This window comes from Ostrinia nubilalis, chromosome 14 (genome assembly GCF_963855985.1).
Source record: "Ostrinia nubilalis chromosome 14, ilOstNubi1.1, whole genome shotgun sequence".
NCBI classification, from domain to species: domain Eukaryota; kingdom Metazoa; phylum Arthropoda; class Insecta; order Lepidoptera; family Crambidae; genus Ostrinia; species Ostrinia nubilalis.
The window spans coordinates 12,899,100-12,921,689 of record NC_087101.1 but is presented as its reverse complement, the minus strand read 5'-3'; the positions used below and the strand labels follow the sequence as shown (position 1 = coordinate 12,921,689).

The 22,590-nt window shown below is 34.6% G+C and overlaps 1 protein-coding gene across 2 annotated transcripts; it reads left to right on the top strand.

Annotated features, from left to right (window-relative positions):
* The first annotated feature begins 16,996 nt into the window (after nt 1-16,996).
* Nucleotides 16,997-22,578, top strand: LOC135078184 (upstream stimulatory factor 2-like). Of its 2 annotated transcripts, none has more exons than XM_063972771.1 (7): nt 16,997-17,143; nt 17,308-17,354; nt 17,489-17,575; nt 17,845-17,916; nt 18,568-18,668; nt 19,140-19,321; nt 19,708-22,578. In XM_063972771.1, the coding sequence occupies exons 1-7, from the start codon at nt 17,085-17,087 to the stop codon at nt 19,865-19,867; spliced, it is 708 nt and encodes a 235-aa protein (XP_063828841.1). In that variant the 5' UTR covers nt 16,997-17,084; the 3' UTR covers nt 19,868-22,578. The 2 variants fall into 2 exon arrangements, with proteins under 2 accessions (XP_063828841.1, XP_063828840.1); XM_063972770.1 differs by having other exon boundaries at nt 17,842-17,916.
* Nucleotides 22,579-22,590: the final 12 nt, after the last annotated feature.

The following is a 22,590-nucleotide window of genomic DNA, read 5'->3' as shown; positions in this document are numbered from 1 at the left end:
TTACATTACAAATAACAATGAGAGGATCCGTTTGCTCGTTTGCCTCCTATCACATAAAAAAAAAAAAAAAAATAACAATGAGAGGATGACATTGCAAGGTGGTGCCAGTCCAGTCTTAAATCCGTTGATATATGCTGCATCTGCCATGTTTTTGGCTAAAAGATTCTTCTATCTTGCAGTTTAGACTTTCATTACAGACCTCAGACAGTATTTTTGGAAAACTTTTACGCATGGTGGAGGAAGGGACGCTCTAGAGACTCAAGTCTACAAGGAGTCACATGAACTCCAGTTTTAAATCCGTTGACATCTGCTATCTTTTTGGCTAGAAGATTCTTCTATCTTGCAGCTTAGACCTTTAGCTACAGACCTTAGACAGTATTTTTGTGAAAATTCTTACACATGGTGGAGGAAGGGACGCTCTAGAGACTCAAGTCTACAAGGAGTCATATGAACTCCAGTTTTAAATCCGTTGACATCTGCTGCATCTGCCATCTTTTTGGCTAGAAGATTCTTCTATCTTACAGCTTAGACCTTTAGCTACAGACCTTAGACAGTATTTTTTATTATTTATTTGTGTCAGTGTGCTCTTCTAAAGAGTGTAAGACGATTGTATGTACGAGTAGGTACTATTAAAATGTAATTTTAACTCATTGGTTTTGTCTCATATTTGAGGAATGTACTATGTATCATGAGTAGAGTCTTCGTTTAAAAGGATGCGAACGATTTAAATTTCAATAGGTAGACAAAATTGACAATTTTTAATTATCAAAAATTTAAGCTTTCTCCAGTAACACTGATATTATTATACTGTGACTCATCAAAGTCATCATTGTCAAAAATATTGACAAATCGCGAACTGTCACGGCCAAAAAACTGACACGCGTCCGTCCTCCGTAAGCGCCACCGCGCGACTGATTGAGATTGTCCAAGCCGTCATGGACGATTTTTTCCACATTTTTTAACATAGTAACTAAATAAGACGCAATATAAAAATTTCATCCGTTAAAAGCCCTCAAGTTATTTCTGAACTTTAGTTTAGTAAAAGATTTAGAATCTCAAATCGCTTATTTTAAAAATAAAACCATAAATAGAAAACGAATAGAGGTAACTTTGGGAATTTATTCTATCGAGTCAACTTCATCAAATCGTGTTTCCATCCGTTAATAGCCCTAGAAAATATCCTCAACTATGCCCAATAAAAATCTTAGCCTTTAATTTTACTGTTTAGTACCTCAAAAATGAAAAATGAAAACCTCATTTTCGCCATTTTCTCTGCTACCCGGCCTTAAATCTGTAAGGTTTTCAGTGCAAATAGGATAGTTTAATTCATGATATACTAAGTATATCTATAGGAGGCACAGAAGGAGGCGCTAATTTGTCTAGAAAGCTATCAACAATTGATTTATCTATGAACGAGGGAGTACTCTCTCGGAAACAAGATCTAAATCTCCGTATATTTTTCCATACCTCAGATGGGGAAACGTCTGGTGATATCGAAGTGCAAAATGTCTTCCATCCTTCCCATTTTTTTTGTTTAAATAACTTACGGGTGCTGTTTATAAGTTGAGACAAAATTTCTAAGTTTTCGGAAGAGGAAAATGCTCTGTACGCACGTTCCGCTAATTTTCTTTTTTTAATAGCTTCAGCGCATTCTTCATCCCACCATGGGGGAGGAGGAATATATCTACTACTATTTTTTTTAACAGGAAAAATATTGTCCGCCACGTCAATTAAAACTTGAGTGAAGGTATCAGCACAATTGCTATGATTGTCTAATTGTAAGGAAGGAAGTGACTCTAATCTTTCCTCCACTTTTTCTTTAAAAAGTTTCCAATCAGCATTAATCAATTGGTACTTCAATCGAGGGGGACGGATTGGGATTGATTTGTCACAAAATGGTAAAGTAATAAATAAAGGATAATGATCACTGCCATATGAAGAACTAAGTACGTGCCAAGTTAAAGATGACGCTAAGGAAGGAGAACATGGATAGATCAGGAGCGCTGAATCCTTCAGAACTAGCAGTGCGACGTGTAGGTTCCCCGGAGTTTAGTAAACATAAGTTATTCACATCTAAAAAATCTAAGATTCTTGAACCGTAATAATTAGAGGAAGAACTACCCCAAGAAGCATGCTGGGCGTTGAAATCTCCCATTATTAAAATGGGTTTTGGAAGGGAAGGTAAAATACTGAGTAAAATTTCATCATTGTATAATAGAGGATGGATGTGGAATATAAATAGAAACAAAACAAATGCCGTTTACAGAAACTGCTATAATGGAATAATCATCATTATGAATAGGAATGGGAATGTGTTTGAAAGGCCAAGAATGCTTGATCAGCAATGCAACACCACCATAGCCATCTAGACGGTTCTCTCTAATGCAGGCATAGCCTGCTACCTTAAAACAACTACTAGATTTAAGCCAAGTCTCTTGGAGAGAAATGGCTAAAGGGTCATATTTATTAATTAAATAAAACAAATCTGATTTTTTACTGTAAATACTGCGGCAATTCCACTGAATTACCACTGAATTCATTATTATTTATAAAATTACTATTTAAAGTACTATCATGCAAATTATTATTTTTATTACTTACAGAGTTTTGGGATGAGGCAGCGTTGGTCGGTGTGAAGTTTGAATTATAATGAGACAATGAATTAATAAGTGTGATAGTAAGTTCTTTAACAGACATAATATCAGATAGTAAAGAGTCTTTACTTGAATCCTTATAAGCAGTGCCGGATGAAGGAAAGTTTATGTTGAAATCTTTAATAAGAGCATCATGAGAGGCCTTATCATATCCAGGACTAATTACTGGAGGGGATCTAGGCTTAAGAAATACTGTTTTTTTATATGAACTCCTGCTGGGAATACTATCAGATGTATTTTTCAAAACTGGTCTATTTGTGTTCACTGGGGCTACTGTTGTCAAAGCATCAGCATAAGACTTACCAAGAGGAGGGTGTAATTTTAAAGCCTCAGAATAAGAAATACAATTCTTAGCCATAGTCTCTTTAATTTGCTTTTGACGGGAAAACTCAGGACATTTTTTGCTGGTCGCAAAGTGAGAACCTGTACACAGACAACATTTAACAAACTCTTCATCAACTGAACAGCTGTCACCCGAGTGGTCATGACCACATTTAAAACATTTGGGAAGAGATCTACACTGTGACTTAATGTGACCATATTTGCAGCATTTGTAACATTGTATAGTGGGGAAAATGTATAAGTCCACAGGCAGAGAATTGTAACACATAAATACTCTCTTTGGAAGTACTTGTCCATCAAATGTGAGAACTACAGTCTCTATAGGTATGTATTCAACTGTGTCTTTTCCAATAGTTTTCCTTTTCAATCTCCTTACTTTAAGAATGTTGCCACAACCTATACCGGAGACCTTAACATTAATACATTAAAAAATACAAATGAAACTGACGAACTCCGAAGAATCATAGCAAACCATAATTTTACCCTGAAAATAACAAGTCCGACACGTAAAACTGCATGTTTGGATCAAATAATCAGTAATGTCTCTGATAGTCATGCAGGTACTATAGGACTTGGGTTGTCTGATCATGACACTGCCCAATATATTAGATTTCAAACACTTAGCAAATCACCGCCACATACACATTGGTATTACAAGAAAAGAGATTATAATTTAGAAAACATGACTAAATTTCGTAATTGCGTGAAAGATCTTACATGGGCTAATGTTTTTGAGGAATCAAATATGCAAAAAGCATTTACTAACTTTTACGACGACCTTAAGCTCTTTTATGATTTATGTTTCCCAGTAAAAAAGATACTAGCTAAACCACAAACAAAGTCTTCAAAGTGGTTTACAAAGGGCTTAAAAAAATCTACGATCACAAAAAGATGCCTACGATTTTCCTACTATAGAAGTCCAAACGCAAACTCCAAAGCAAAATATAATAAATACTCAAAACTTCTTAAACGTTGCATAAATCAGACTCAGAAAATTACTAATACTAGGTATATGCAGAAATCGAAAAACCTATGCAGGGCAACATGGAATGTAATCAAAGGCGAATCTCAGAATGTACCTTCTAATACAAACATTGACAAACTAGTTATAAATAATGAAAATATTGACAAACCTGTTGACATTGCAAATGCATTTAATGATTATTATATTAATTTGACTAAATCGAACTCGAAGACAAATGATGAATCTGATAGCTATAAATGTTTAAAGTATTGTAAGGACAGCATTTTTTTGTACCCGATTGACGAAAAGGAAGTTCAAAAAATTATTGCTTCACTAAATTCCACGAATTCTACTGGATTCGATGAAATACAAACAAATGTTTTGAAAATATGTGCAATAGAATTATCATCGGTATTGGCCTACCTAGTAAATCTATCCTTTTCCACTGGTATTTTTCCAGAAATCCTTAAAATGTCTATCGTTAAACCACTTTATAAGAAAGGAAGCAAATTTGCAGTTGAGAACTATAGGCCTATATCTCTTCTGCCTACAATCTCAAAAATATTCGAAAGAGCTATGCACGTCCGTATAACAAATTTTTTGAACAAATATAAATTAATAAAACCCGAACAATATGGCTTCCAGAAAGGTAAATCGACATCTTTAGCTGCCTTTACATTAATAAACAAAGTATCGTCTTATCTAGATAAGCGTACACCAGTTACAACGGTACTTTTCGACATGAGCAAGGCATTTGATTTTGTGTCTCACAATATTCTTCTTAACAAATGTAACGCACTAGGGTTAAGAGGAATCACAAATGAGTGGATTAAGAGTTATCTAAATAATAGAACGCAATACGTAGAAATAACAAAGATGGATAAAAATTTAGAATTAAATAAGTTTAGATCATCTATAAATTTGAACAATGTTGGAGTACCGCAGGGAAGCATTTTGGGCCCCTTACTCTTTTTACTCTACATAAATGATCTCCCCGATGTGACTTTACACGATTGTATACTTTTTGCTGACGATGTATCTGTTATTATTCCATGCAACAATACTAAAACATATAATGACGACATAAATAAAATAATCCATAACATTATAAAGTGGTTAGGTAATAATAATCTCAGAGTAAATTTAGAAAAAACGACATTTATACAATTTATTAACAAAAATGGTAACAAACACTCTTTACATGTTGTTTCTGGTTCGAATACCATTAAAGAGTCGAGGGATGCCTTATTCCTGGGTATCAAAATTGATGATGAATTGTCTTGGCTAGAACATATAAATAAACTCTGCAATAAAATAAACTCTTTTGCATATGCACTATGGCGCCTTGGAAGAGTTAGTGAAAGGAATATTGCAATCCAAGCATACCACGGATATGTATGTTCTTTATTAAGGTATGGCATAATTATTTGGGGAAACTCGTGTCATGTCAACCGGGCACTTATAGCACAAAAGCAATGCATCCGAGCCATCTGCAATGTTGATGGTTTAACATCTTGTAGACCATTATTTAAAACACTAGGGCTGCTCACTGTTCCTTGTATATACATATATGAGATTTGTGTCTTCGTCAAAACCAATCTGGGATTATTTGTGATGAAGAAAAATGTTTGCAGATTTAATACAAGATACCCAAATGCACTTGTGTTGCCCATCAACACTACAACGCTTTACAGTCGGAGCACGTACTGTATGGCAATAAAAATATATAATAAATTACAAGATGACTTGAAAATACTCCCACTAAACAAATTTAAATGCACTCTCAAACGATGGTTGATAGAAAAATGTTTTTACTCAATGGACGAATATTTTAATTATTTTAAATCAGGGAAGTTGTTGTAACCTTGATATTTATATTCTAATTTTTGACTACATACTCGGTGACTTTATTCATATCTAATATTTGTGTTCTATTTGTTGATGTTAATAACTTTATTGTTGACATAATTACTTAAAATGACATTGTTTAAATTTTATATTTTTGCATGCCATACTCTGGCGAAATGTGTGATACTACTCAAATCTACTTTACCATCACTTACATGTACCACTTTCAAGCGAAATAAATGATTTGATTTGATTTGATTTGATTTATAGGGACTGTAATATTCTGTATGACTTCCTCATCAGTCCAGTTGGTTGGAATGCCCCTCACTACTCCCATGCGAGTAACATTTGATGTTGGAATAAATGCTTTATAGCGATTGTTGGACAAGACAGTACTACTTAAGAATGAATTGGCATCCTCATAATTACAAAAGGAGCTGCACGATTTCTGCCAATACGTTTTAAACTGCCATTTATTATGTTTTTAAAACCATGTTTTTTCAAAAACAAACCAAGAGTAACCGGGTGAATTGAGGTACTTTGATTGGAAGTTATCTCTTCTTTTTGTATGTGTATGACATAAGGAGAAACATCAGATGCCTGGTAAAGATTTCTGCCAATTGGTAGCCGCTGAGAATTGGAATTATTGTTCTCAAAATCAACATCAAGTGAGTTTGGTGAGTTTGACACTGGCACAGAGTTTTTAGCAGTAGTATCATTGAATTTGTTTGGTTGTTGTTTTGACTGAATTATTACTTCGGAATGAGATTCCGAGTGACATTCACATGAGTCAAGTGAAGGAACTGTAGAGCTTTTATGATGACGTCTCCTCTTTTTATTACAGTGTTTACAATACTTAGGTACAGAGGCCCGTTTTAAACGTTTGGATTTATTTTGAGAATGTTCGGAGCCATCCGTGCATGAACTTTCAGTATCTAATGCTGAATAATTATTAGCTATAGTGACATTGTACGAAACCTGGGGGACGGAGCCCCCAGGTTCGTCTGGGTCGTTCATGTAACCAGAGAAAGAGGTAAAAACTTACCAGAGCACTGCCAAAATCACTAACTAATAAATAAATAGAAAGATAAACATAAATATACTACACTCCACTACTTAACTGATCTCTATTTACTAGATAATTTATAAAAATCGCAAAAGCAAAAATTGAGACAACCGCCTAGCTTGACGTTTCCCGCGCTTTTTCTCACGTAAGATGATCCGTATGACACTTCAAGGTTATCCATATTACGCATACTACATATGCAGAATATTTTTGAAAAAATATTTATATTTTATTAGCAATATAATAAAAAAAAAAACTACTTGTCTTGAAATATATAGTAAAATCTGAGTCTATTGATTATATTTTAATTAAATACGATGTAAAAATATTTTTTATTTAATGTACGCAATGTGTGAAACGGAATAGATTTAGTGCTGGGGTATTTTTGTATAATAAAATCGATTTTTTCCGCGGTTCATTAATCGATTGCAGTGAATACTTAGTTATTAAAAACATCACAAAAATCAACTATATTTTTCGATTATTGACTTTAATAAACGCATTGAAAATAAATTAATAGTTTTTAATTTAAAGAAACAGAACCAGTACTTTTTAGGAATCGTTTTTTTGAACACGAACCATGAAATTAGAATATTATCAATAAAAAATTGTTACAATAATATTTGTAATTAAAAGAAACATGTTTTTTGTTAAATAACACCTATACAAAATATTTCTCTAAAAGTAGGTTTACTAACTCTTCGAAAAAAATCGATAGATAAATCGCTATGGTTTAGTTATGTGACATCTCTAAATCTTTCAAACTCGAAACGTCATACGGATCATCTTAGGTGAAAAAGACTATAAGCATACAGTCATAGGGACAGATAGCAGAAAACGACTTTGTTTTATACTATGTAGTGATATCTGAGTAGGTACATTACACAAAATAAGAGGTACATAATTCAGGAAACTGTATTTTGGTGTATTTATTTATTTATTTATTTATGTTTAGGTACTTATAAGCTAAAATATAGATTTATTTTTCACCTGACTTTCATAGGTAGGTACAGGTCATATAGCGAGTGCTTTAAGCACGTTAAAACTATCAATAATGTTTTATTGAGTAATGCCCAAAAAGCACAACAATCTTTATAAAAAAACAACTGAAATTCGTACGAACAAAGCCTGTGGGAACGGCTAGTCATACACAAAACGTTAGCGGTTAGGCCTCGTACATGAGCAGCTACATACGTAGGTGTAGGTACTCATGCTTTCCATTGTATGACAATATAATGGCTATGTTCCAGCTAAAGATATAATACGATTATTTTGTTATTTATTTAAATAAATTTCATTATTTATTCATTTATCTAATTTAATTATTTTGTGATACGTTTATTACTGAAGCCAAACGTTCATTCAAGTTCATCATTATGTACCTCGTCATATAGCCCAAACTGATATTTTGTGTTGAACCACGAGTTTGGGTTGAAGAAGCACTGTTTACACAAAATCACTGTACCTACGCAGATTCTTACAACTTCTTTCCTTAATACAGGGTGTCCCAAAAAGTAGTGTCAAGCCGAAGCCCAGAGGTGGAGCATCACTAGGGCTATCCAAATCACCCCCATGTATCTTACGCGATTTTTGATAGTTTTCGCGCGAATAGTCAAATTAAATGCCTGATTTTTATATTATTATTAGATGAATACTAGGCCTAGCTGATTCAGAAGTATTTACATCCATAACACGAATGTATACTAAAATCCTGTGTGTTGTAAATAAAAATCATAACTCGAAAACTATCAAAAGTCACGGTGATTAGGGTAACCCTAGTGATGCTCTACCTCTGGGCTTGACTTTTTGGGACTTTATTTTCTCCCGCGTTTCCTTTCTATTTCAGGCAAATGACGTCCACAGCTGGACAAAGGCCTCTCCCAAGGATATCCACAACGACCGGTCCTACCCGCATCCAGGCACCTCCCGCGATCTTCACCACCAAGTGGGTATTGGTAAAACCTGGTCCGTGAGCACGTAGAATTATGTCCAATGACCCCAAGCTACCCATCCTTATCCTATAAGGGGTCATTGGACAAAATTCTACGTGCTCACAGACCGGGCTTTATCTTTTATCTTCATACTAGCTGACCCGGCGAACTTTGTTCCGCCTTAATGGCAATAAATAAGCAGACTTTTTTTTTATTTCGAATGGGATAAAAAGTATCCTATGTCCTTCTCCTGGCTCTAAACTACCTCCCTGACAATTTTCAGCTAAATCGGTTCAGCCGTTCTTGAGTTATAAGTGGAGTAACTAACACGACTTTCTTTTATATATACAGGGTGTTAGGTAAATGGGTATATGAGCCGACACTAGCCCATGTTAACATAGGCATATAAATGGTATGGTGAAGTCAGAAATTTGATATCATGATTTTAATTTTTTTAATTTTCATACAAAATAAATTTTACAAAATCCGATTTGTATGAAAATTAAAATAGTTAAAATGAAGATATCAATTTTCTGACTTCACCATACCTTTTATATGACCATGTTAACATGGGCTAGTGTCGGCTCATATACCCATTTACCTAACACCCTGTATAGAAGAAGATATCTCCGCTCTCGCTGTGCACGTGGTAGGTATCACGCGTGCGACGAGGCGCGAGAAAAGTGCCATTATCGATGATTGATTACGATCTGTATCCCCACTGTAACCTTCTCTCTCACTAATGACCTCTGTTGTTGCTTTGCATTGTCAGCGATACATTTTTAAACGAAACCAAATACTGCCTAAATGAAAACAAATGATGCGCGTTGACTACTCATCCATGTCTTAAATGTTTTTTTCTGCTAGTGAATGTTAATTAATCCGTTTAAAACCGATTATTCAGAACCTTTGGAGAGTTTTGACTTGTTAGGCTATTCTATGAAAACTACAGGCTAATGCCTAACCAAGTAACCTCCTTGTCTCTAAAAATCTATCAATAACTTCGTTCGTTTCTGCCGAATGACGTTCACTGTTGGACAAAGGCCTCCCCAATGGATTTCCACCAGACCGTCCGCATCCAGGCAAATCAAAATCAAAAACTTATTATAGCCTTTAAAATATTTCAGTCCTGTATTATTTAGATACTTAGCTATTATGGTTCTTTACAAAAAATACGCATATGAACTACGTATTCATTGTCATCTCCCTTTACTCTTTATGTACAAAAATGACCGAAATCTAGGCTACCTTAAACAATTATTAAATTATAATTATAACATCAGATGAAAAGTTCTTAAACCTGTCCTGAGCTCTTTGAAGTCTTCATCTCCTACCGCAGTGCCTTTAAAAGTGACACCAAGCGTGAACAACAGATGGAAATGCAAACAAAATGGCGCCGTTATATTCGCTGAATGATGATGGCAACATCTTTAGGGCGCTATTAAGGCTACTGGAGCGCTCGTGATAAAGTAATAAAGACTTAAAGCACTCTTAATAAGGAACATCTGTTTCTGGTGTAGACAGACTCATCTGCGATGGTCACTGCCGAACTCTGCTTTTTTAAGAAATAGTAAAAAATGGAATATTATTTATTTTTTATTTAACTTTATTTGTATTTTAATGCCACAATGTTGGCGAACTTGATGCCACTGGGCATTCTCTACCAGTTAACTTTTGGGCTAAACAGAGTTGAGCGTACCGTGATCTACCCCCATAGAGCAAAGTCAGTGGCTGGGTGAAGAAAGCAGATCACACATAGGTTACTTAGTAACCCTTCTAGGAAGCCTGTCGTCCAACTGTGAACTACCATTATTATCTGAAACTAGCGACCCGCCCCTGCTTCGCACAGGTACAATGTGTTATGCTTAAAAATCTTTTTCGTGAATCACTCTATCTTTTAAAAAATACCGCATCATAATTCGTTGCGTAGTTTTAAAATATGATATGAATAAATTCAAATTCAAATTCAAATAATTTATTTGTGAAACACAGGTAAGCAGTATGATGTACAAAGAAAATATGTGTTCAAGCCGTGATCAGCCTTGTCGGCATACAAATGTTAAAGCGTGATTTTAAGTATAATATTATGTTAAAGAAAAGTAATAATGAGCAAATTAAATGTCAAAATCATAAATGTCAGTTAAATAAATTGCAAGATTAAAATAAATTAATGCAGGGCAGTCAATCGGATATTAGAGTCAATATTGTCAAGGAAGAAATTGTAGAAAAACTTTATTTAAATTGTAGGAACTCATGTACTGAATAAAAACTGTTACTGACCAAAAATATAAATAGCTTTTGTTTAAAGATTGAGATATCAGTGCACTCTTTAATATGATTAGGTATTTTATTATAAATTTTCGGAGCCATAGCAAAAACACCCATGTCGTAGAGGGCTGTCTTATATGACACACATCCATCAACGGCTATAAGAATATTGCGATTACGCGATCTTGGTATTATTTTAAACAGGGAAGGGTTATCTATACTTATAATAAATCTGTAGAGAGGTCAATTCTGTACATGAAATATATTTTCAAAATAACTATCAGGGGGTGATTAGTGATCGATACTGATGCCAAAAATGCAATCAGTAAAATTTTTGTCTGTCTGTCTGTCTGTCTGTCTGTCTGTCTGTCTGTCTGTATGTTCCTTATAGAAACAAAAACTACTCGACGGATTTTAACGAAACTTGGTACAATTATTCTTCATACTCCTGGGCAGGTTATAGGATACTTAGGAATTCCCACGGGAACGGGCATTAGCGGGAAAATCCTTTTGTATGAAAAATCTAAACCGCTTAAGTTAGACACTTGAAATTTGGCAAGCAGGTACCTTAGTAAACGTAAAGCTTAGTTATAACAGGATATTGCAAAATTCCTATGGGAATGGGAATTAGCGAGAAAAAACATTTGTATGAAAAAATCTAAGCCACGTAAGATAGACGCTTGAAATTTGGCATGCAGGTACCTTAGTAAATTTAAAGCTTAGTTACAACAGGATATTGCAAAATTCTCACGGGAACGGGAGTTAGCGGGAAAAAACATTTGTATGAAAATATCTAAACCGCGTAAGTTAGACGCTTGAAATTTGGCATGCAGGTACCTTAGTAAACTTAAAGCTTAGTTACAACAGGATATTGCAAAATTCCCACGGGAACTGGAATTAGCGGGAAATTCCTTTTGTATGACTGACTCACTGACATACCCACGCACAGCCTAAACGGCTAAACGTAGGCACTTGAAATTTATAAGGGACGTAGCTTAGGTACCGTAGAGGTGCACTAAGAAAGGAATTCCCGAAATTCCCACAGGAACAGGAATTACCGGGAAAATCCTTTTGTATGAAAAATCTAAACCGCTTAAGTTAGACGCTTGAAATTTGGCATGCAGGTCCCTTAGTAAACTTAAAGCTTAGTTACAACAGGATATTGCGAAATTCCAACGGGAACGGGAGTTAGCCGGAAAAAACATTTGTATGAAAAAATCTAAACCGCGTAAGATAGATGAAGGGGGTAAAACGGGATCCACGCGTACGAAGTCGCGGGCGGCCGCTAGTGTCTAATAAATAGAGCCAGCTCAAATATATAAAGGCATGGCATAGTCAATATTTTTAAATTTTGAAAATGAGGTTTGCAACTGTCAGTTCTCTTCAAGCCACACATAGCACGTATACACTTTTTTTGACACCTAAATACTCTATCCCAGTTAGTAGCATTTCCCCAAAAGATTATGGCGTACCTCAATCTGGAAGCTACGAAGCCATGGTAAGACGTGACCAACGCAGGGAGATTTACTTTTTTTGATAAGTGGTAAAGACTGTATGATGACTGGGAAAGTTTCTTACACACAAAATCTATATGACTTTGCCATTTTAAATTGCTATCTATATGTAGACCCAAGAATTTTACGGTTTCAGTTGAATCCACTACTTTGCCACTATGCACTATGGGTAAATTGAGAGTCCGTTCCGTTCTACGTATACGAACACAAATACGAATATTCGTATTCGCCGAATAGTAGACATTTACCGAATATTCGTATTCGGTGAAATAATAATTACGAATACGAATACCTAATTTTTTTAAATTTTGTCACACGTGTGTGTCTCCGAACACTATAGCCACAACGACGCGACGGGAAACCCCCGGTTTCCGGAGTATGTAACAAAGAAGTAAGTAAGTTCTCTTCCGGAATTTGACAGTCAATAGAAGGTCGATTGTACAAGTATTATTTTGTTTTGTGATTAGTTACAAAGGAAAGTGATACAATACCAAAAAAAAAGCCATTTATAAATTTTAATTACTAAAACATTAACCATGATAAAAAGAGTTAAATTTATGAGTATTTCATGACTATGTAGATATATTCGTATTCGTATTCGCCGAATAGTATATTTAATATTCGTATTCGTAAAATTAGTATTCTTTGCATCACTATTTTAAAGATTTAAGCATACATAGGGACAGACAAAAATAAAAGCATTTAAGCATGAGCATTGAATCACATGCCCGACCTTATCGCTATTTTAAGCTAAGCTATGAGCAATCTCTCCCATAAACTCTCTTTTCATAGGTATCTCGTAAGTTATTATCACTCTCTAAAACAAAGATAATTAGTAAGTTTTGGAATTCCGATATATCTTATATCGGAACACGTACGCCGATCCAAATAATTTGCCCTGAACAGGTAGGTACATTTCTATTACAGCACCTTTATTTCCTTCAGCGTTCCGCTTACGTGTCAATCCACGAAACGTTTTCCTTGCCATTTATTTTCCATCATCTCCCCATCAACGGAAAATTACTAATGTGTTTTATATGACCAATAAATACGGATTCGTAACGTAACGTTTTCGTAGCATTTTCGGAAACAACTTTAATTGATATATCTATCTACTCGAGCGTAGATCGCGAAATTAGAACAGAATGCTATAATATTAATAGTCATGTTACAGTAGATGTGCAGTCTCATGCAAGTTTTATTTCATATACAGCTTTTGCCCACGGTTTCGCCCACGTAAAATTTTTGTCACAGATCATTTATTCTGTACCTCTAGCACGAAAAACTTTCAATTAACAATAAAACTGCAGTGTCTTCAAAATCCGTTCAGTAGTTTTGGCGTGAAAGAGTAACAAACAGACATTCTTACAAACTTTCGCATTAATAATCTTAGTAGATCTTCTTCCTACTTACTTACTCAATAAGCGCATTATGAAAAACCACGGCACGCATCGCACGGCTGGAGAATACTGGAGATGATATTGATACAACTGTAGGTAATACCTAAATACAACACAGAACACTAAGTATTCCAACATTTGCAAAATTCAATAGAAGCATCCGTCCGGAGCGATACGCCTCGAGCGAGGCACCGCGTCTTATCGCCTCAATGTGCCTCAAGCCGGCTGCAAAGCTGTCAGTGGCGCCGATCAGCGTAAACTTATCTTACCAGATAAACTTTGCAACGGAAACTTTCTGTTTCACAGTTCGTAGGTAGGTACCTACTTATAGTTAGAAATATTCAGACTGCTGCAGCAATATTTAAGGGAAAACTGCATCGAGACTAACTTTATTAGTAATCGGCTGACTAGCGATTTGAAACAGGAAGTTTGTTTTGAAAATGTTTTCAGCTTTTGAGGCTTACTGTACAGGCTAAAATGGGGGTGAATTAGACAATATTCGTTTCAGCTAAATAACGTCCACAACTAGACAAAGACTTTTCCCAAGGATTTTCACAACGACCAGTCCTGTATAGCCCGCATCCAGGTAGGTACTTCTTGCGACTTTCACCAGATCGGCGGTCTACTTAGTGGGAGGCCTGCCCACCACATCTTCCGGCCCGACAACAACATCCCTTGATCATAAAGTTAGTGTTACTAGTGTTGCTCAATGCCTGGATAGTAGGGTGTCCCGAAATATCTTTTTTTATATTTTCGCTACACAAGACCCCTCAAAAGTTGCGTCATAAGATGTAGATTACCGTAAAAATAATTAAAAAAATATTAAATAATGTCTCAAGGGCTCTACCGGCATTTTTATGTCTCAAAAAAACACTTAATCACCCCTTCACTGTTTATCATCTATTATATTTTTTCTACAATTATTTCATATTATTTTGTAATAACAGTGGCAGTTGAACCCTAAGATATGATTTGCAGGCAATGGCAGACTGTTTTCAGTGTGGAAGAGGTTTGGTTCGAACTAGCAGAATTCATATTTTGACTTGTTTTTCTCAAATTTTCTACTCCTTCGGCGAGGCTGTTGGTATTATTTCTCTTGAGGTTTTATTGCTGTAAGGTATCGCACCGCACTTTTTTGGTATAATATTACATACTTTTAGCATAAATTTAAAAAAAATATAGCAATATATGGTAGTAATATACTTTTTGATTTTTTTCAGGTAAAAACTACTTAACCAAAAATCTTTATAATATTATATTTAAACAGAATACTAATTGACATGTTAAATAGTTTTAGCATACTATTAAATATAAATAACATTTATGTACGTTACATACACTTTCTAGCTGAAGTTTTTGTTGTCTACGCAGTTTTTTATTAATGGTGAACTTCAACGGAAGTAAAAATATATTTTTAGTTATGAAACGCATACATGTTATATATCAAATTAAAGGCAATTTAATATACTTCTTTGGCTCGTGTAAAACATTTAGTTGAGTATAAGACATTTTGTAAAAAAATGATTTAAAAAGTAGTATCTCAACAATGTAAAAAAATTCAATTTTCCTTTAATTACTAACTAAAGGTTGATTTTATCGATACAATTTATAGCACAAAATATCAAGCGCACACGTAGAGCTATCATTTAAATAAAAAAGTAATGAAATCGGACAAATGGTTTTCAAGTTATGGTTGATTTTCTAAAATTGACTGCCATTTTTGTTAGCTTCCACTTAGAGATGCCAATCATTGTTTTATAATAGCGTAATAAAATTATTAACCTGCTGTGAGAAGGGAATTGAGTATCCTCAAATTAAATCGATAACTTGGCTGACCCATGGATTAATTAGGAATACATTATAATCGCGCGCGTAAATGCCTAATTCTGGTCTAAAAGCCAATTCTGTTTTGAAAGTATTTATGGATTTATTGGTTTTTAAACTATTTTAAACCTTGCTGTGACTCATTGTGTACCCTCAAATTTCATAAAAACGCTATTTTTGTATTATTAATAGTTTATGTTAGGAACCCCTAAAATAGCAATTTAAATTTTTTTTAAGGACAGGTAGAGGCCTCAAGATGACAGATATCTCATTAAATTTAATGCTAATCGTAATCTATATGTCAAAACGCAACTTTTGATACCTCTTGCGTAACCGTAGCTCAAAAAAAAATTTTTCCCATACAACGACGGGACACCCTACTGGATAGGTACAACTCTTTTTATTTCATGATTCTATTATAAATTCCATGGTTCCATGGCGTTAACGCCATCTCTGGAAACTAAAAAAACTAACTCAGCCATCAGTACGGCGAACCACACCGGTGGTCTAGTAGGTAGTAGTTAGGTAACTGAATAATAGATGGCGCTTTACAAAAATTACACAATTTGAATTTTAATATCGGAAAATAAAAAAAAATATGTAACTTTCCACATTAAAAATAATTTGTTGAATTAAGAAAAACGAATCGAAAAACTGAAAACATCAAGGAATAGGCCAAAAAATTGACTTCTTACTCTTTTACTCTTGTAGAAAACGATATCTACTTATCTCTTTTTCGCTCCACATGTCAGTGCAACGCATTAGCCATAATCTTTAGTCTATGTCACTCTTTGAAAGTTGCTACTATAAAAAATATCGTTCATTGTGTACTAATACCAATAAATTGTGGACAAAAATGCAAGAATTTCTTACCAAGAAAAATATTATTCCAAGGTATTCATTTAAGTACCTAGACAAATAAAAACTAATAATACGTAATACATAACGTGATGTTGACCCTCAAATAAAATAAATAAAATTTAATGTTCAAATTGCATTTTATTTTTAAAACTATTTAATAGTTTCAATAATTAAGTGTCAAATAAGGCGATAACTTTATTGTTTGTTATAAACAAAATGGTTTGGGCGAGTTTATAAAGAATGGCGTGATATTCAAACAATGGGAACTTCCGAAATTCTATTGAATTAGTACAAATCAAAATTCCTGATCTAGCAACACTCACATACTCTATCTTGTTTTTAGCCTCATCACATGACCTCTTGTATTTGTGCCCGTGATCAAAATCTGAAAATTCAAAAATAATTACGCGCAATGGCCAAAGTTGAATTAGTAGACGTCGATGACATACATAAAAATTCTCTTGTTAGCAGGTAAAAGAATGTAATAGTGTTAAAATGCAAAGTGCGTTACATAATTAAATATTGAAGAGGGAAGGTCATCGCTTATTAATTTTGCAACTTGGCGAGAAAAGGAGTCCTTGCAGTGAAATTAGATTTATTTGTGTTTATGTTTACGTGATGTATTATGTTTCCAGTGCTGACAGCGACGAGTACCTAGGAATAGTGGACGATGGCTCACTTGGTAAGTAACAGTGACCCAAACAATAATATGTACCATCAATGTGGTGGACTGTTCGAACGAATGTGTCCAATCGATCTAATTATCCCATGCTTTGTTATTAAATTAAGGTTAAATTTAATTACAAATGTTTACAGGCGACGACGATAAATCCCATTTAGTAACGCAGTCGTTTTTGGACACAAATGATAACAGTACCTCATACAGCTTTAGGGATGTGCAGGGTAAGGGTAAATCTGTTATTGTTTATGTCTAATCAATGCCTCCTTGTCTCAAGGGGTATTATTTTATTTGCTTGTTGTTATTGGTTGATATTTGCTATTGAAAGCCTTTATAGGACCCTCTGTTGATTACTCCTTTAATTAAATATGTGACATTGTACTTTGTTATTTAATTTAATTAACTAGCAATTTAGGATGTTAGATGTCTGATGAACTGATACAGGTTCGGTTGTATCAAATATATTATTTAACCCTGGTCTTGTTTGCAGCAGGCTCTGTAACATACAAACTTGTGATGTCGGATGATGCAACAAACAGCATGGCTACAAATTCACCACCGCATGGTAAGGACTGGATTATTTAGTTTTTACAATAAATCGGAACTCAGAGATAATTGGTACGTACCAAATGTAGAAAACACCTGATATTAGCACGTCACTACCTTGTTTAATATACCACGCAATTTTGTATACCCATTATACACTATACAAGAATGCATGGTAAATTCAGTGAACTGCTCCTGAATTGAATGTACCTACTACTGCTATTTCTATTTATTTATATTAACCGGCAGACAGTGGTGACTGAGTTTGTTGCGGCGCTTTTCTCAGCACTTGCCAAATGTTGGTCTCGAAGCGCTGGTAGGGTAAAAAGATTATGAGACATGTAGAGGCTCCTTAAGAGCAAAATGACGATTTGTAAGAACTATTTATTAGTCTAAACAAATAAAGAAATTTTGACTTTGACTTTGACCTGAGATATTGTTGACTTCTGTAGATAGATAGTATTCAGAAATGAAAAATATTTATTAAAACTCAATACTCACAATTAATATGAACGCTGTTAATTTCCCTGGGTTTATTAGTCAACATTATGTTTATTAAATGTTGTCCAAATTGTGCTCAAATTATTAAGAAGTAGTCTCACTGCTCAATTACTTGGAAATATTTTTTCGTTATGTTCACCATACCAACGCAATAATGTTTTGATTACAGAATACTATGTGATAAGCAGTCCAGGGGAGGTGTTCGGACCACCAGCTGAGAAGAAAGTTAAAAGAGAGCCTGTACCTGAAAAAGCTATTACGGCTAAAAGGGTAATTAATTACTAACTGCCTATCATCATTATCATCATTTCAGCCATAGGACGTCCACTGCTGAACATAGGCCTCCCCCAATGACTTCCACATCGCACGGCTGGTAGCAGCCTGCATCCAGCGCCTTCCTGCTGCCTTTATCAGGTCGTCGGTCCACCTTGTGGGTGGACGTCCCACGCTGCGTTTTCCGGTACGCGGCATGGATGCGTTTTCCGAACAGCCTATACATACACACTAGCATATAGCTCATAGAACTGATGGCTGGGTCTGGAAGACGTAGGCTTGTGGCTGATAATCTGAATTAGAGTGAAATTGTGGGAGGCATCTGAATGCGAGCAGTATAGAACCAGTCGTTGTCCAGCAGTCTGGACATCTTTGGTTGAAATGAATAGCTTATAAATGAAGTCCAGTTTTAATGAGTTACAGTAAAACTTGAGTGTTGCAAAGCTTTAACATTCTCTAATTCTTCAGCGAGACGAAAAGCGTCGCGCCACCCACAATGAGGTGGAGAGGCGGCGTCGGGACAAGATTAACAGCTGGATCACCAAGCTGGCTGCCCTGGTGCCCGATGCCATGGCTGATTCCTCCAGTAAGGGCTGTATTCTCTCCAAGGCCTGCGACCACATCACGGACCTCACGAGGAAACAGAAGAGGTGTGTTTCAACTATCCCTCTTACTTACTAGCAGTTATTTTGTGTTAAAATTAACATGTAGGTCTTTTTCAAATTCCATTTAGTTTAGTTTTCTGTGGTTGGTGTCTATTATAAAATTAGACACAGTATTACCTTGAGTTTTAACAAGCGTTGTGTCACTTCACAACTATACAGGGTGGAGACAATAAGTGATCTCACTTCATTGTTTCTAAACTATACAAGATATCGAAAAACTGGTTACTGAACCTGAAAGTGCTTCACGAGCTCTTTCAAACGGTACTACCAATAATAGGTTACAGAATAAACTTGAACTACCCAAACTTCCACATATTTGATAATGAAACAAAACTATAAAAACATTAAAACAAAAACATTTTTTATTTCAGACTAGAAAAACTAGAAGTAGAAAACAAGAAGCTTATGTTAGAAGTGTTAAGACTAAAACAGGAATTAGTTGACGTACGAAAAGAGAGTGCCATTATGCGAAACGACCTAGCGGACACGTGCATAGTCGCCAGCCAGCGGGCCAAAGGCCAGAAGTCCTAGCTGTAACCCGCCAGGTGTCAACCGAACAGTGAACTTAACCAAGGTGCTGATATAGCTAAGTGTGATTTGACTGTGTAGTGACGTCATAAAGCATCAGTTATTTCATCTGGCATCACCGGCCAGTGCTGCCAGAAATGGCCAGAACCGATTAACCCGTTTAAGGGTAGTCGAACGAAAAAAGGCTATGAAGTTTCCATACAATTTACGTGAAGAATAGCAGGCAGAGCGCGTATTTTTACGCAGTTGTAAGGTGTTATTGATTGTATAGTTAATAATGTTGATGTACATTGAAATGTTTTCGTTTGATATAAACAAAACAGTTCAATTTAAATATGAATGTTCGAAAATGTTTTGTTATTTTTTGGCATAGTTTTAACATTATTATTTTAGCTGTTACATCATTAATGTTTTTAGTTTTGTATAAAATGTACAATCTAATTGGAAAAGGATTTTTCTTTTAAAACACATTCAGTATTGTTTTGAGTAAATATGCATGTTTTATGATTTGTTTCCCATACATTAAAGGATAGTAAGATAAAACTTGTAAGGCACTAAATATTATATGAAAAGGTCTAAGATTGTATGTGGTGTTTTGAAATGATATGTAGCATGAGTTGTTTGATTTTATTAATGTTTATCACTTAAGGATGAAAATTGCAACATTATCCTATGTCTTCGATTTACGTAAACTGAAATTGGTTTCAATATCAAAAAGACTTGGAATAAGGAATTTAGGGATTGCCTTTTTCAAGCTAAGATATGAATACGAACGTTTGATATATTTAAAAAGTATGTTTAAGAAAGCTGATATTCTAAATCGGTAAGATTAGAAAATAATATTTAGTAGATTGAACAAATATTGTCTATGTACTAGAAATAATTACTTGTGATAAACTTCCTAAGTACCAACAATACAAAGAATATAGCAAGTGTTATGAAATTTTCAATAGACAATATAGGAAGGTTATCTAAGATTCCGTGTTGAAAATATTTACTTGTAAATTGGTACCCATTCGCACTGATAATGAAGCATAGTTCAAAATGACAAACATAAAATATTTTTGTGTACTGTGCAACTTCCATACATTCTTTATTTTTAATTAGAATGTAATCACAAATTCATCTTGTGCTGATGGGTCCAATTATTCATTAAGGTGGGTCTAGACTGGAGCATTTACTTGTAACATAACAACAAGCCGCTCTATGAAATGTCTAGTGTATCACCCTGTCACGAACCAAACATTTTTTACCTGTGTCCATTCGTAAGAACGTTAATTACGTTACATTACATAAAGCCTGGTCCGTGAGCACGTAGAATTTTGTCCAACTGTGCTTGTTGTGCGACTGTGCGACGGGCGCCCGCAGTGTGTGCGAGCGCGACAGCAATATAAATAATATAATTACGCGCGAGCGATAAGGATGGGTAGCTTGGGGTCATTGGACAAAATTCTACGTGCTCACGGACCAGGCTTTAGAAATGCTCTGGTTTGTTCTCACCTTTAGACTCTGCTAAGTTGTAACGATGTTGTTCTAATTATACATTTTATAATAGTTATAGTTGTTACTTACATGACGTGAGTAATTTAAATTATAAGTAGGTACTATTAGTTGTTTTGTCTCATTAACAACAAATTCGATTGCATTTAAACTACACTAAAATAGCAGTGAACTCGTTTCCGTGATCAAGTCTATAAAAAAAAGTATTTAAATTAATACATACCTTTTCAACGTAAAATAGCGTGCTGTTCACACAACATTGGCCGTTTTTTTTTAAAATATACTCATGTCTTTTGTTATTAAAATTTGCTTATTGAAAAGGATCTTCAGATATCAATGAAATTAATCATTTTACAGTTGTGTATGTATACCTATAACGAATGTAATGAATCACGGAATTGCGTTTAGTGCTGTCAAAACAATAGGTGTTACTTTACTGTTTATATTGGCTTAATTGGAAATGCTTATTCCAAATCACTTATAATTTAAATCAGAGCAAAGATGACTATAATAATAATATATTCTTAAATCGTCCTATACTCTGCTGTATTTGAATTATGTATGTGGCATTTGAACTTTATTGGCTGTTTAAATCAAGTGATTTGTAATAAGCATAATAAAGCAATTTTCGTACCGTTCTCTAAACTATTCAGCTGAATAAATCTCTCTTTTACTTCTTTGTGAATGAAAAAAGACAGCATCTTTATACAAACTTTGCGATTAAAACCTTTTTGATCGCGTGGGTTTTTTATTGTCTAAAGTTGCCTACGATACTATCTTTTTTTACACTTAAGAAAATCCATTTTTAAAGACTACTGAATGGTACAACAAAATTGCAATCATTCGTTACGCTTAGGCTGAGTTGCACCACCAAACTTTGACCGTAACTATAACGTTTACCGGTGTTTTTTGTATGGAGTTTGACAGATTTTTGACGTTTGTCAAAGTTAAAGTAAGATGAAAATGAAATGAAAATGTTTTATTTTATAAATAAAGTTGATTAACAAAACATTTTGGTAACCATCCTTTTAAGTATAAGAATACCTGGTGATGGTGCAACTCAATCTAGTAATTTTACTTACAGCTGCTAAGATTGTAATCACTTGATTATTTTCACCTCTATTTCTGTATGCTGCTGGTACAACATCGCAGTTTGTTTTTTATTTTTTTATTCAGCTCAAACTAAAAATATAATCAGGTGTTGTTGAAGTAAATATTGTGTTTCA